Source organism: Corvus kubaryi, unplaced genomic scaffold, assembly GCF_017639235.1.
Source record: "Corvus kubaryi isolate FWS band 111438036 unplaced genomic scaffold, C.kubaryi_AGA036_p1.0 74, whole genome shotgun sequence".
Taxonomy (NCBI): Eukaryota; Metazoa; Chordata; class Aves; order Passeriformes; family Corvidae; genus Corvus; species Corvus kubaryi.
Genome location: NW_024582061.1, coordinates 5,248,701 through 5,265,875, shown reverse-complemented (window position 1 = coordinate 5,265,875; position 17,175 = coordinate 5,248,701). Strand labels below are relative to the sequence as shown.

The window sequence follows — 17,175 nt, the reverse complement described above, 5'->3', positions numbered from 1 at the left end:
TGCTAATACAGGAGGTACTGAAGAGTTAAACAATGTATTTTGCAAACTGGATTTTAAACTATCTCCCTGAGTCTATTTCTACTGTCTGTGTTCAGCTTGGAACTTGAAGACCTGGTGTAATTAAGAAGACGGCTACTAATCTTTTTATGGCTAAACTTTTAATGCTATTTGCCTGGACTCTTGGAAGCAGTGCGAGCTTATTTTCAGGTTGGATATTTATCTTTTTCAGAGGGTGAGGCATCAACACAGTGCACTATGTTGCTCAGTACCTCTAGAGAGAACTGCACATACTATTTGTGGCTGGGCAAACTCAACACTGAGACCCAGAGGGTTGCATGTTTCAGTGGCCTAGAGGTTTTTGGGCACATTTATTTTCCTGACTTCTTGTGAGACTATGGGTCTTATTGAAATTATAGCTAAAAGTGTTAAAAGCACATTGACAAAGCAAGATGAGCTGCCTCATAGCTTTTGTTAGGTTAAATGACTTGAAACAGTGTATCATTAAAAAATAAAACTATATGGGTCACTTGCTAGGTCTGCAAACTAATTGGAAATTTATAGTCATGGATAATCTAAAAATAAAGTGCCATATGCCCAGCTTTTCACATGAAGGAAGATATTTTACCTCAATCTTGTCATCCAATACCATTACAGAGTTATAACACTGTGCCATTTCCTACACAGTGGTTGTATGCTGGCCTGTGGGCAAGTGGATGGTTTGTCATGGATGACAAGACACAAATGATATGGAAAATTTATAAATATTGCCACCTACTGCAACTGTTAGCCCAGCAATCAACTAAATATTCACAGTGAGGCTTCTGGTCTCCTAGAGGTGGTCACTCCAGATAGCTGTGGATGCTTACAGGCAGAGCTGAGCTTGCCAATGGCTAGCAGGACAGTCTGCAAAGGACTCAGTGGTTTTAAGAAAAGAAATAGGAACCCTGAGGGAAGAGAGCAGAATCTTGCCCTGCCAGAATGTTTTCTGTGGTGATGAAGCCCTGTCTTGTAAGGGGATCCATTGGGTACATCTCACCAATGGTCACTATGTTTAAAACCTAGTGGAAATAATTTTATGTGGCGAGTAGAGCCTCAGAGTGGAAAATACAGAGGAATAAACCACCTGACAGTCTCCAAGCATCATTCAGCAGTCTGTAGCTACTCTGTGGTCTTTGTCCCAGGCAAAGTCTGGCAGAAGCCCAGCCACTCGACCCCTTCTATTCCCAAAAGGCCCTTCTCACTAACAGCCAGAAATGCACCGTGAAGGAGACAAGCACAAGGATGTGCAATGGGTTAACTGAGAGCACAAGCTAAAGAATTATCTTCACTGTTCAGTGCACTTGCTACTCCCTTCCACTCTCAAGCTCCAACGACATAGAGAAACAAGCCATGCCTCAATCTTGCAAGAAGAATGTACAGAAGCTCACTAGTCACTAGGGAAAGATCTTTCAGTGGTTACTAAAATAGCTGCACAAAGGAAGTGAATGAATTTCCAGTCATAATATTTATATTTCGGTCAAAAGCACACGAAATTTTAATTAGGCAAATACACTTGTTCATTTAACACCACAGATGTAATAGAGCATTGGTTTATATCATCATCATCATCATCCACTTTTAAGTCAATAGGCAGGTCTGCAACAGGAGATTTTTCAGGAATTCTACAGCAACACATACACACAAACACACAAATCACATGTAAAAAGTAGCTTGCATAAGCTAAGTAAGGTTAATAGCAAAAGCTTCTTTCTATGCAGAGAAAATTGAACATTAAAGTTGCAGCATTAGGGAAAAAAAAGTTTAAAAACAAGGAATGAAGTTGTACAACAGATGAGAACTTAACAAAATTGGTGACCTTTCCACACAGATGAAGTCAGGGTAAAAAAAAACCAGGCCAAACCAAAACCAAAGGAGACCAAAACCAAATGAGACCAAAAGAGAACCTCCCCCCCACATACATACAGACAAAAGTGAGAGCACAACAAAGGAAGTGGAAGAAAAGTGTTACCCATAAGTAGCCGCCGTTTCACCCGCTTGTCCACATCAGCTACTGACGTGGCATTGTACTCAGAACTCTCAATTGCAGCCTCATCCTTCTCTAAAACACAAGTAAGGGACAAACATGGAGCAGTTGGTTAATCACAAGCCCAATTTTCCGCTGCCTAAGACAGTTTCTTGGCATGGCACAGCCAAAGCCAAGAAGCAAGGCATGAAAGCACTAAATCCCCGTTAGAGAGTTAATTCCCTTTGAGAACCCAGGAAAAAATTAAATGGGTGTTTAGGGAAAGGAGGAAGAAAGAGGGTGAGAAGGAAGAATGGTCAGCTAAGAAGTAATTAACCACACAGAGGCTGGATTTCTACTGGAGAACAAGACAGCTAACATGGGTGCCCCAGAGAGGTGTTAATGATGAAAATTAAAATTCAGGAAGGCTAGTTAAACAAACTACCAAAGACAAACTGTGATCCAGGCTAAAGGGGGCACCAGGATCTGAAGGCGGCAGGCAGAAGACTGAGACAGACGGAGAGAGAGCGAGAAGAGTCCGGTGATGGATGGGCATGGATGAACCATAGCCTTGTACACATCGACACACTGAGAAACCAAACAACAGCATGCAGATTAAACAAAAACAACAACAAAAATAAACAAACAACAAACCAAACAAACACAAAAAAAGATCAATTTGGGCAGTGCTGGTTGCCTGCTTGTCTATGAAACACTACTAGCTAAACATTCAATGCTAGGAAAGATGTTGCAAGAACAGGGTTTAGTAATTTTATTAGCATGCAGTGAGCAGGATGATGTCATCAGAGGTCACTTTACAAGGTAGGCTCTGACATCCTACAAGTAAGAGTTTCATACAGCATAATGAGGACTTTGGTTATGCTTCATTAGAAATACACAGAAACAGTCACAAGTGTGGGAAGAGATGATCAGTAGGTGAAATAAAATTAAAGATTTCTGATACAGGAGAGCAGTGGAGAAGCAGCAGCTGGGTAAATAAAATGATCTGTAGAAAAAGGGAAATGCTCATCAGGAAAACAAAAAACAAAAATGCAAGTGGGGACTTTCACATGCAGCAAACGTAAAAAAAATAAAAGGTTAAGTCAAGCAAACAAAGACAAAATATGTTAGACAAAGGGTCAACAAGTATTTATCTGGCATTGCAGAAGTTTGCATTCTTGCAGTGATGCCTGGAATATATACACCACTGAAGACAGCAAACACTGGAATCACTGAAGTGAGGAGGAGGAGGAGGCTGGCAGGTTTTGTTTGTGGCAACTCTACATGGTTGAGTGGTAACAAGAAGTTGTTTTGTTTTGTTTTGAACAAGTTCTAGATGGGATCAGGCTGCAATAGAGGCTTTTGTTTGAGTTTTTGTTTTTTTTTTTTCTCTGTAAATAATTAATAAACGTCAGTTATCAGACAAGACAGGCAATCAGGAACCATCACCAGAAAGCAGGAATAAAAATGTAAAAAATAAATAAAAACATTAGAAGTATTCTAAGAGAAAGAACTATTTTAGAGGGAAGAAAATCAGCACAGGCAGTAATATGTGACTTACATCACAAGACCAAGGAATGTAACATGGAGTTGTATGTATTACATTACAAAAATGGAAAAAAAAAGTAAAAAAAAATAGATGCAATGTACACAGCTTTTAAAATAATTTTTTACATGCTGGACAAAATAAAACATCAATCCAAGGATATTAGTGAACAATAATAAATAGAAGATCGATTATCCATTCAATAAAACCTGCTCTCAAGGCTCTCACTCTTGCAAGTTCTCCACATCTGGAACTGCCACAGGACAGGGATTGTAGGATGGAGCCCTCTGCGTTATCAGAGGCACTCGCTGAGAGATGCCCTGCACTCAGACACACCTTGTGCAGACAAAAAGGCAGAGCCCAGCTCTGAGCTCCATTCAGCTTTACCTCTGCCAGCAAAAACCTCGCCCTACCCCACAATTTGTGCAATTAAACCCCTCAGAAGTGAGCAAGGCTCTGGGCAGCCACGGAGCTTAATGCCATGGATCTGACCAAGACAGACTGGCTAAAGGTAGCTGACAGATTTCCATGGGTTTCAAATGCTCTGTCTTGCAGTATAGGAGAGAAAATATGATAAATATGTGTCTGTGTTTCTTTAACCTCAGGAAATGACTAAGAATTTGTAAGGACTTGAAATTAAACAAACAAAAAAAGTCAACATGTCCGCAATGCCAATGAAAACCATTATGGATTTCAGGTTCTGATCTGTGAGTAAAAATTTTCAAATGTTAACTTGCACTATGCAAAAATGCACTTTTAATTTTTTTTTTTTTAAAGTGGAGTGGAAAGAAATGGTGTTAAGCAAATAATATATTTTATAATCATACATGCTCGCAAAGCATCTGCCAAGACGCTCCATGTCTTGACTGGCTTTTTCCTACTGATATTCTGAATGAAAGCTTAGTCACTACAAGTGTTGTAGTTTTCAGAATCATGAAACATACAACAGGGAAGACAGCACGTAATGATGACTCCTTTTCCCTGGTAACAGCTCAGAAAAGAAGATCATTTTCCTAACCTTGCTCACACAAGGAAGTCTTGACTAACGAAAGTGAACTGAAGAGCTGAACTTTCATTCAAAATGATGAATGTTCTACACCTTTATACTTCAAAAACGAATAGTTACGAACAGAAACAAAAGTTACAAGTGAGTAACAAAGGGATACTTCATTAACAAATGAAGTATTTTGACAGACCACGCACAAACGCTTCTCTGTGTCCTGGCTGAGCTCGGCTGCAGCAGCCAGGAGCTGCTGGAACACCCCTCTGCAGCACTGGCAGTGCTGAACCCCAGCGGGACAGCGACACGCATGCCCCACAGACACACACACACGCACACAAATGGCACAGAGATTCTGAGCAGTACGAGATCAAACGTGCTGCAGAGAAGTACTCACCAATGCAGGTTCGGCCATCTGAGTGCAGGGCATACTTCTGATGACAACCGCACACAGGACCGGTATCTGTGTCATCACAGGTGTGTTGGCAGCCTCCATTCCCATAGTTACAGGTTACTAGTTAAGCCCCAAATGAATGTGTATATATGTATATATAAATAAAATGACAATGAAACCAATTAGTCTTGAGAGCCTTTCAGAACACAGAAGAGCAGTAACACACCGAGACATACGGCAACATAACATTTGTGCTTGCAATTATTTCTATTTCTTCCTTCTGCCCCCTCCCTTATGCCCATCTCATGCCCTAGCCTCAATCCACACAGCGAAGAAAAAAGAGAAAGAAAAAGAAAAGCATTTTCCCCAGTCTATTTGTATTAAAAACTTTAGTGTGACTCTTAGCCAATTCTTTGTCTTCCTAAAAGCTACATGCTTCATAACTGTGAAGAAATTAACAGTCTACCAATACACATGTATACTTTCAGATCTATAGACAGCATCTCTCTTTTGCTTCCCCTTCATTCTCTAAGCAGAGACCAAGCAGCAAGAACAGAGCCATAGAAGTCTTGAAATCTACTATATCAAGTACTGGCCCCCTAAAGCAACAAGTTTAAAAATAAAACAGGAAATGGTTGGGGTTATTTTTCTTCTCTGCAACAAAAAAAATACACAGTTTTTATGTCTCTGCCATGTGCTGGCCTCAGCCAGGAAGGAAGCATTGGAGATGCCACTTTCACTTCCAAGCAACAGTGCAGAACAGCTTTTAGCAATTCAAATGTCCTCTGGGGAAAAAGTACTAAACATACATTAAAGCAAACATTTTTCATGAGAGTAGGCAGAGTTTTGAAGGTTACACAAATTAATAGATCAGATTCAATTAATTTCCTTTGTCACATGACGGATTTAATTTCTGCCAGCTAAGACAAACCAGTTTTTAAATATTAACCTGGCTAGCACCATTAATAAAGCCTCTCACTTGCCCCTGTTTCATTTCATCCTATGCAGCTGCACACCTTGATGCTGAATAACACAGTTCTGATCTGACTGATTTCTGAATTCAATTTACTGTCTTTATTTGGACTAGGTTCTTTATTGGTAAATATACACTGGCAGATATGGGGGAAATCCAATATGCCATTATTTAGTTATATACTCATAATTTCAGAGGACTTAAATGTTTTGAAATGGTATGGTAATTTAAATGGAGACTACACTCATTTAAATACTGATTCCTAGTAATCAGAAGGAAGTTCCTCACACTGGTCTTAGCAGAATTTTCTTTCTAGATAAGAGTTTATAAAAGAGGCAGGGTAGCAAGTTGCAATATAGAGTAAAACCAAGATACTGGTTAACAGGATTTGAAAATCACGTATCTAACTCAAATCTGAGGTTGTATCTGATGCAAGAGGGCTAAGCTCATGTATTTTCCCTCTGAACTCAGTGACTCTGCTTTAATTCTAGCTTCTGAAAATGGAGTAGACCAGAATTTTCCATCACAGTAGCTAGAAATGAAATACCTCACCTCTGGTGTGAGTGCTGAGCAGCCATGTCACTCCCAGTAATCACTGAAGTATTTAGCTTAAAATGGAACAGTTCTAAAAAAAGCAACTGAGGGAGACCCACCACAGCATACCCAACAGAATTCCCATTAAAACCTCCTGCCAGCGTGGGAACCACAAGTTTACAACTTTAGCCCCTGAATTCTGGCAAAGATCACAATAGGAGTTGTCCACCTCTCAAGCGAGTGCAGACCTGTGGCCACTACAGGTGCAAGCATCCTTGATCCTTCCCACTGTACACTTGGAATAAAAGCCCTTGTGCTGTTCAGGGCTGGAGAGGGAACAGCCTTGGTGTCTAGGGGCCAGAACAATCTCTGAGAAGAGAGACTGCCAGGATTCCCACCTCACTTTCCAGGAATATTGCTGTTCTATCCAACTGGAAAGAACGGCAATGAGAAAGATGGGGAGACCTGCCTGATTCATGTCCCCTTTTTGGAGCTTGACAGTGCACTAGACTGGAAAATGGAAATTGTCGGTCCAACCAGCCAGAGGAGGGAACATACCCTAAATCATAAGAATCCTAAACTTCCAAGGAATTACATTACAAAGCCCCCTAAGCAACAGCCAAACTCAGGCATTCTTTCTCCTTCTCCACTTTTATAGCTTTACTAATAATTTATTTTTGTGAAAAACTACCTGGAGCAAATAATTCTGCTTTGCATCAAATGGAAACATTTCTTTCCCTTCAATACACAGTACCATTTTGGCTTTTATTTTTGATGCAAAACGAACAAAATTTTATGTCAATTCTCTATTCTTAAAGCTCCCACCTTTCCAATGAAGACATGCTTATTACTTGACCCCATATGCCTCCAGGACTATGTGGAGTTTCTATCCTCCTTGGACTGCAGTGCCATCACAAATTAACTTCAAGGTGTTGTTTATGCCAGATGTTTAAACACATTTCTAGCCAACAGTATTTTTACTGAGGATTTTAAAGTGCAATCAGCAACAAAGTGTGTATTTAAAAATTGTGACGGCAGTGGTTATTTTTGGCATTCCTTGCTGAAAACCTCTGCTGGCAGAGATGAAAATATCTTAACATGCTTGCTCTGACCCACGTAATATGAGGAACTTTTCCTTACTATATTTGTCTATGAAAAAATCTCACTAGACTGATGGCATTTATAGCAAACCCTGCAGAATCACACACTTTTACAGTTTCCCTGCATATTAAAGTCACTGGTTCCCATTCTACCCAGTCCATGAATGCACATGTAGGTCAGTTCCTTTTCCTGTCTCCTAGAAACATTAGTAAATCATGTTTTTGAAGGATTTGAATTTCTGTCTAGACTACAATTTATCTATTTATTTTAAGTAACTTGAGTCAACATTCTGAAGCTTGACAGCTCTACAGGTGAAATTGGTACAAAATCCAGTTGTAAAATATGTCATTTCTATTTTCTTCCAGCCCTCATTCTGTTGCAGTGACACAGTGGGAAGTTTCTCTTGCTTAGAGGAAGAAACCCATAATTATCTAAAAGCAAATGGACGTCCAGATCTACTCCATTTTTGTCAGAAAGAATTAAAGCAATATGAATGAGAATTCACAAAGTGTTCTTTTGAAACTATTTCTGATAAATTTAGACTCTGCAGCTATGCAAACAACTGTGTGCTCATTCAGAGTCTGTGACATTAAAGAGGCAAACAGGCAAAACAGTAAATTCCAACAGACACAGATCACCTTAAAATATCATAAATCGTGTTAAAATGAAAGGGATAGAAAATAGTAAGTTTGGGGTTTTTTTTTTTTTAACCAAAGGAGAATATTCACATATCTGTTAGAACTCAGACAGACTTTATTCCCACATGGCAGATTTAAAACCAGAGTAACACCATCTTTTGACAGTGCTTCAGAATTTGTGTATGTCTTAAGTGCAGTTAAAATGCTGGGCTCTTTCCCTTGGTGGGAGAAATGTCCTGTACAACAGCAGAGAAGCCCTACAATGACACACACCCTCTGTGGGACATGTCCAGTGCTGGCAACCAAGTCACCAGTCTGTTCTCCCAACACTCCTCCAAGTGGATAAAGAGCTTTAGGGCTGACACTGGGGCTTCAAAGTGCCTTCAAACCAGATGAATTCTTTTCAGTGACTACAATGCTCAGGGTCCTAGGCTGGCCAGACATCTTTCAGGCCCTGGCATAATGGCATAATGGCATATGCCAGCTGGCATAACCTGTCCCCCTGCCCACACTGGAACCAGCAGCATCTATTCAGTTTGACTGGGCTGAGCCAAACAGTCCTGAGACACAGCCTGGCATGTGGGCCAGTGCTTACACCCAGAGAAATATATGGAGTAGTCTAGAAATGACATTTGGATGATTAAAAAATGAGAAACAACTGTCTGAAAGAGAAATGACATCTTAAGGAACAGGAAGGATTTTAATGTACATATTCCACTAAGTATTGATATTGATATTCCATACTATACTCCCCAGAAGACAGAAAATACCAGAATTCAGCCTCACTCTACAGCCTAAATCCTGTTTTGAGTGCTTCTCCAAAGTTCCACAGAACCCTTTTTCTGGTTCTTCCATCTTACATGCCCATGACAAGAAGTACTTGAAAACATATGGCCAACTATTTAATCTAGCATTTATTACTTGGTAACTTAAAAAACTGGTCAAGACAACAGTGTCATGATCTTGTCCACATGTGGACTGAAATATATACTATGGCTCAGATGCCACAGAATTTGCCACAAGACAGATCTTTTGTGTTTTTGTAGGATGGACTTCTCAAATGAGCATACTGTCATTCCAGGTAACTTAAAAATTGCACTGTTTCTTAACTAAACTGGCCATTAAATACATAATTTACATAAATATATGGGCACTTCTCTGTGATAAAGTTGTGCATGCAACATTGCTGACATGATTTATTCTAGTATGGCTTTATGTTTTTAACATTCTGGGGATCTTTGTACTGATAGCAAATAGTTGCATGAGGACACAGTCAGCAGGAGCTGCAGAGCTGCCATTTGGCATAGGTAGGTTGGCATTTCATTGTACAAGTCCTAGATAGGATTTTTAGAATTACTTTGCACTAGCCTTCCTGCTCACTTGAATCATTATTATCCAAGAAGGCAGATAGAAAGAGCTGTAGGTAGGATTATCCAGCATTTTTCATTAAAAGATCCAGCTTTTACTTGTTTATAACTCTTTCAGGTTGCAACTTGCAGGTATGTGAATCTGCTTTAGATTTCCTCTTATTTTTAAGCTTCCAGCTAAGAAAGAGATGAACATAAGATCTCCTGGTTTGTTCATATTTGGGGAAAATATCTTCAGTTTATCAAAAACTTCTAATGCAATCGTGCCCAGGAGCAGGATCTTAGTATATATCATGGACGCAGATGTAGAAAGAAGAGGTAAATTCCCATGTTTATTTCAACATACTCTGGAGCCAAATTCACTGCTCTGAATTCTTCTTTCTGCTGCCAGCAAGTACCTGTGAAAATTACTGACAAAGCATAATCTTCTTCTGGGCTTGTGTACACCAGAGGCTATTAAAGTAGTTTACAGGAGTAGCAGTAAACTCCCAGAAGCTGAAGTTTACTGATGCTTTGGATGTAAAGGATGCAGCTTATCTGAGGGAACACGCATGGATCCTTGTGATTCTGCTTGGTGTACTTCTAGACAGCCTCTTGAGGTCCCTTTCAATCTCCACACTTTAGTGTTTTCTTAGCATGTTGGGCAACTAGAAATTGCATACTTAAAATTTACACTAAGAAACCATTAAGGCTGCAATCTTAAGCACTCAAAAGCTACAAAATACCAGACTTGTACATAGTCCTATTGTGTTATGATAACTCTCCTCAATGACAAACGCAGAAAACACTCCTGTCTCATTTAGTGCATAGTGAAGCTGGGGAAAGTCAGGGCTGTGGAAACAGCTGGGAATCTTTTCTCATCTGCTGCAGAGTGAGTAGCAAATCAGAAATGGACTGTCAAGAAAGAATAGTCTTGTTCAGAAAGTGAAAAGAGCCCTAAAGACTCTAACCTATTTCTGCCTTCACTGTGGAATTCCTACTTAGAGCTTGGCAGGTCATTTGAATCTCTTCTATTACAGGTTACTGATATTATATTCCTTTCTCCATGGCATTTGCAACTACAGCTGGAGCCATCAGGAGTTTGGCTTGGATCATATTAACCTGCTGTAAATGCTTAGCTGGGTTCTGTGTAGTTCTTGTTAATCACCTATCACTACTAAATGACTGACATTAATATTTTTATATTAATTTCTCTTTTGTAAGATAGGCAAACCAGTACTTTTTAACTTGACAAGAACGTTTTGAAAATACATTACAAATGCCTACAAAGCACTTTGGTAATACAGTAATGAATATCATGGGAAAATCCACGAGGAGATTAAAAATTTTATGTTCACAATAGAGCTTAAATACTGTGCAGCAGAAAAGGCATGACACTAAATTATGGAGAGGAAGCTACTGAACATAAGCCTGTTTAATGAGCACTGACCATCATGGACACTGAATGAAGCAAAAGTGACTGCCTTAGCAGCATGTCATGGTAAATGATAAGATGGTATGTGCTTAGGATGTCATGACAATCGTGTGATGCATGCATAAAAAGCATGGAGCCTTCCTCCAAGTGTTTCTGCTTTCTGACTTATTTTAACATCTTCCTTTGAGGAAGACTTGCATCGTTACTAAAGGCCTTGGGCCAATACATTTGAAAATCTCTCTCAGCAGTCTGACTGAATTGCAAACCGGCTGATAAAAATTCACCTAGGTGTACTAAGAGGTGCTATGTTCTCTGTCACTTGTTCACATACAAAAACCAGAGCAGCAAGCTCTGACAAACCCTGAAAGGCATGGACTCCTGGAGGACCATGATAAACCAGCATAATTGAGAGGGATACAGGGTTTTACAAGGGTGTATCAGACCCCACAGTCCCAATTATACAGGGCTACAGACCCAGTCCAGGCTGGCAAGTGGGAAGTGTCTCTTTTCCAGCTCTTCAACATAGCTGCAAAACTGAGTAGTTGCAAAACTGCAGCTCAGGATTTAAGCCAATTCCACTGAAATGGTTAGCTGTGAAGAAGTTTTTTTAAAAGTTGAGATTTGGTTTCAGAATTAGGCTTCCATAAATAGCCTGCTGTAATCTCACAATTATTGTCCCAGGCTATCTGGCTACACCTCTGTACTTCTTTGCATCTGGAAGGACTAGAAGTAATTATTTTAAATAAGACTCTGGATCATACTTGCAGAATGTGCTGTGGGTTTAGAGGTTGGTGTACTCCAAAGTAAGCTCTGCAGCCTTGGAAAACTCAGTGTCCCTACTTAGAGGTCTGACACCAAAAGTTCATTATACTTCCAACTACAATTTGAACACCAGAGGGCACAGAATAAACTGAAGTTTTTACTCTATTAAAAGGCATTTAGGAATAATATTCCGGAAAAGGCTCTAATCCTCCTGCCACCATCTATGAAAAAGGATACTGAAACTCCCAAAGAATATAAGAATTTGAGGAAACAAATAATAACAACATAAGTAAACATCCTCCCACACTTCACCAATGTATCTGATGTTGCACTCCAATTAACAGCATGCAACATTCCCTTCTAATAAACACTGAGAATGAAAATTACCATAAAGGCATTTTTTTCTGTGCTTTTGCCTTTGGCCATGTGTAGCCTTTTAATAATGAGCAGAAATCAGGCTGTACATTACTCTGTGGCATTTCTTTATGACATTCAAAAGTGATTCTTTTGACTTTGAACTTGGGAGATAATATCATCTATGCGTGTTTACAGAGTGGAGATCTCAGGAAGAAAAAAACTGAAGTGCAAGAAAGACTGTCTCAAAAATATTGGCCCTATGCAAAGCAGCAAACATTTTATGTTGTTTGATTGCACTTTTTTTGTCTCTCTCAAAGCTACCAAGTAGGAATGCAAGCTACTGGACTCAGATCTAAGACTCACTGAAGCCATCAGAAAGACTCAGTTCTGAAGCTTTCAGATGACGATGCTGAGGTCAATTATTTGAACCTGTACAGAACAATTTCTAATTTTGTGGGCTAATGAGTATCTGTATCTTTAGCATCACAGCTTCAAGAATATACCACTCTGGGCTTTTCTCTGAAGAACAGTATATATAATGCAGCTGCACGTTTCCCAAGTGATAAATCTAGAGTGTGAGCAGTGTAATCAAGGCTAGAGCAATCATTCCTGTCTTTTAAAAAAATTGGAACTCACACACTTAATTTGATAGCTCTAGTGGGTTTCTCATTAAATTCACTAGTACACTTAGCAATGTACACACCTTTGTGGACCTTCAAAATATTGCAAGTCAGAATCCACTATGCTTTATTTGTATTGCTTTAAAAGGAAAGTCTGGATTAAACTGTTACTTCACTTTTCTGCATTCACAGGAAAGTAGAAAAGTTGTTATTGTTTTGATAACTGAGCCACTGCCAATGTTCTATTATTCAATCCCTCTTATCCATCCCCAAATGCATCTTCTACAGCAAAAAAACCCTCATTACTAAAATTACAAATCACCTTTGGCCAAAACAAAGTTAACTTCTTCTGGAACATAACAACAATGAAGAAAACAAGACATTTTGGGGCATTTGAAATTTAATCTTCATCTACCTACATTTGCAGTCCTTCTGGTTTTTGGCAAGTTCAAAGCCAGGTCTACATTCACAGGCAACCCCACCTTTGGGTGTCTCCCGGCAGATGTGTGCACACCCATGATCTTTGTTCATACAGTTCATACCCTCTGTGGAAAAGCAAAGAAAAACAGAAAATATTAGTATTGAAATAAAATTACAAAATAATTATGCATATCCAATCCTCCAATAATTTTATCTGTAACTTTTATTTTTCATCTGGACCGTGTTCCACAAGATGAAAAAACAGAGCTGAAAAGAGATACATAGTCAACAAAACAGCGTAATAAAAGACAAACATGCTCTGGGGCAAATACGAGCTTTGTGTGTCTCTGCTTCATGTAGAAACTTGGGATTTCTCTATTCTGTATCTATATTCTAATCTTTCATGAAAATGTCATGGGTTTAAAGGATAGTCCAGGAACTTGTCTGTCCCACAGAGCTGAGTAAGTGATCTCACAGTTATTTTTTTCTTGTGTAAATTCAACGGCTGTTACTGTCTGGTGCATTTTTATTTCCCTGTTAATGTGCTTTATATTTTCTAACACACAAAATCTGCCAAATAGTATAACTAAGCATTTTTGCTTGGATCTGTTCCTCTGCTATTTGTTTTACATCTCAATTCCCTGTCATCCACCATAAACACAGCACATCGCCAACAAACCTACTACCACTTTTCTCTTTGACTCTATTAAACAAAACACACCAGCTGTTCAACAAACATCCAAGTGCCATGGGTGGATTCCTGCTAATGTTTATGCCAAGGAAAAGTATCAACCAGCTCTCTTTTAATCATTGCAGAGACAATTTTAACTTTCTAAACCATGTCAGTGATTTAGATACTGAATGCACCTTATATTCTTAGAGCCTTTCATTACCGCGTTAATTCAAATCCCACATATTCACAGAAATCTTGAACTCACTTCTTATGGGTCAGCATCTAACATTCCTTGTGTGAACGAAGGCTAGCTAGATTTGCATTACAAAGCCTTCCCAGACTTCCCCTTGGATATCTGACCTGTAAAGGAGAGACAAATTCTCTCAGAGTACACTGGCAGAGAATGCACATTGTAACTCAGCTTGCTATGCTGAAAACTGCCTGTGTTGCCCAAACCACTGCTGTAAGCAACATCAGGGTGGACTCTGCAACTCATTTGGCACTTTGCAACGTGTCTACTCCCACCTATTCATTCTAGGCTAATTTCTCAAAACTACTCCAGTGCAAAATGTTCAACTTAAACCTACAGTGCCAGTGTATTGTAAGTAAATGTTTTTTGTGTATAGAATTTTGAGGAGGAAATGCTACAGAAAGTCAGTCAGGGATTGCCTCAGGGTGACAGAAGTTAACAGCTTCAAGAAGTTATTCACACTGCTCAGATTTACCTCTGAGAGGTTTGTATTAGCAGAGTAATGAAAAACATACATCACCAGTCTGATTGGGTATTTTTATTCACCCCTCCTCCAAAACACAACAGGATCTTAAATCTCACCACGTATAAAAACCAACATTATAGACAACAGATATATTTATTTCTTCTAAATTCCCCTCTGTGTTGTCCTTGAGCCTAAAAACGTGCCAAAACATAGTAAGTTACTATAATCAAGTGAGTTATTCTTTGTAAACTGCAGCCTGGACAACAGATGCTGTTCTGAGATACAATACATACTATATGCTAAAATACACCATCCTACACATCAAAGTGAGGTATGAACGCTTTGTTTGGCTGAACAGATACAAGAAACCTGGGAATGGCCTTATTGAAGGGTTTGAGGCATTTTATAATCTCTTTCTCTCCACTTCTCCCAACAAAGGATTTCAGACACAATGTGTTTGACAAACTGCATTCCTGTGCACTGCGCTATGCTCCGAAAGGGATCTGGGAAAGATAACACATGGCTGATTGAGTCCCACTGCCCAGGCTCTGAGAAGAGAGGAATTATAGAGATGAAAGCAGATATTTAATGGCCCACAAGTGTAATCAAGCAAGTGATTTTTCAGTGCTTACTTGCAGATACTGAATATCTGCCTTTATGGGAGTACAGAAATTGTGCACTGCTAAAAATATTGGGAGAAATCGAAGATCAAAATCATTACATTTAGAAACAAAAGTGATCCTGGTATTTGTGTGTGAGACCATAATATTTTAGTTACTGTATTAATTATTCCAGCTATTGTATTAATCAGAGTTGTAGGAAAAACTATTTCAGTTCCATGTTTAGCAGGAGAACACCATAGAGATCTCCTGAGCCTGAAAATCATTATTTTAGAAAATATAAGGTTTTTTCTGTTGAAATGAAAGACCACTATTTTTCAGTCAAGAGCAGGAGCTCAAGTACAACAAAAATTCTCATTTTTATTTCAGTATTTTTCAAAATCCCTAAAAATTAGATTACAAAAAAATTCCTAAAAAAACCTTTTTTGCCTGAAAAAATTCTTGAAATAAGAATGCAGCAAATTAATATTTTACCTTGCTAAAAAATGCAATCTAACCCAAAATTATGTTAATTTGCAAATAGTTTTAATCATTCAAAATTCTAAATTTTCAGCAAATACGGCATTTGTCCAGATGTCTTCTGTATCAATCTACGTACACAAATAATTTATGAATCACCATTGACAACATTTACTTTTTTGCAAGTTGACTCTTCAGACAATACTGAAGCTTTAATGGTACATAAGCAGCACTAAAATTACAAAAATATGCGAAATACCTTTCTAGTACTAATCTTAGTTTCTATACAAATGCATACAAATAGGAGAGAAAAATACTCCTAAAATGACTTTGTTCAGTATTCTCTTCAGCAGGATGTAGTCCAAACTTTAACTAGAAATACATAAACCACCTCCAGTATTTTCCTATACTGGAAGAAGGTGCACTGCTGGTAGTAAAGAACTGCTCTGATGAGTTCACACTCTGCTGCCACAGGAGGAGTGAGATGCTGCAGTTATCATTTCTCCTCACTATTGCCCCCTGAGAAGGAAAGCTTTGCAACATTTTAGTAAATGTTTAGCAGCGATCTAATGTGCACATGCTTTTTCCATAAGGGGCACAGAGTGTGAGTTACAGCATGAGAAAACCTTCCCTAATGTTAAAGGGGGATTTAAGCCTCTCTGTGCCTGCCTTGGTGTTCAGTCCCAGGACAACGAGTGACCCAAGGGGGAGGTGGGCAGTGCGCTCCAGCCCCACTGCCACAATCAAGGCCAAACAGCTTTATTTGTAGAAAGGGGTGGAAAACTACTCATTCAAATAAAAAAATCCATGATCATGGAAAAAGTTCATGTGATTCTGCTGCTCATTTATGTGTTTGAAGTTTTTCTCTTTATCACCATCAGCCCCAACTCAGCAGACGGCTCCTGGCACTAAGAGGTGCCCTGTGCTTCTCATGGTGCCCCTTCCTTGAGCTGACTAAAGTAGTGCAGAAACAGGACTGCGAGGGAAATCACCCTTGGAACTATGTGAGGTCTCTCCTAAGTCAGTACAGAATTATGCCCACAGCAGTTTTACCTCAGCGTGTTGCACAGCCTGGGCAAAGTATCAGACCATGGATGTTCCATCCAAGCCCTAACCAGAAGGTATTTACAGAACTATTTACAGAACTTGCGACCCCCCTCTCTCTCCCATTGTGTGCACATCTGCCTCACTCTGGTTTGGAACACAAGGAGCTGTTCCCAGCTTGTCTTGATTTTTGCTGTGCTCGGTGTGTCCCAGCTTCTAGAACTGATGGGACTATGGGTCAAGTGGAAAACTATGGCTCCCAAATGAAGGGAAAGACTAAGTGTTGATAAGAGAGAAGTCTGTACACCAAAAAAAAACTTTCGGCATGACACTAAAATGTCCAGTGTTGAAAGGTTCTAGGTTTTACATATTAACTGTTAATAAAAGCAGTGTCTTAATCCCATATGCTGCTACTCAAGGTAATCTCTAAAGCCAGCAATAGAATGGGTGCACGTCTCTTCGGCAGTGCTGGCAGACAGTAAAATAAACTTCTGAAACACAGACACATTCTCAGCAAATTCACCTTACAGACAGC

General features: G+C 39.3%; 1 protein-coding gene across 2 annotated transcripts in view; it reads right to left on the bottom strand.

Annotated features, from left to right (window-relative positions):
• SCUBE1 (signal peptide, CUB domain and EGF like domain containing 1) overlaps positions 1-17,175 on the bottom strand; it is a 194,612-nt gene that overhangs the window by 81,309 nt on the left and 96,128 nt on the right. The window contains exons 5-7 of one of the 2 annotated variants that reach the window (XM_042050680.1): positions 13,128-13,253; positions 4,946-5,062; positions 2,009-2,098 (exon numbers count right to left, since the gene is read on the bottom strand). In XM_042050680.1, coding sequence (XP_041906614.1) covers positions 2,009-2,098; positions 4,946-5,062; positions 13,128-13,253 — 333 coding nt within the window. The remainder of the gene's footprint in view (positions 1-2,008; positions 2,099-4,945; positions 5,063-13,127; positions 13,254-17,175) is intronic. The other variant, XM_042050681.1, reaches the window with a different exon arrangement.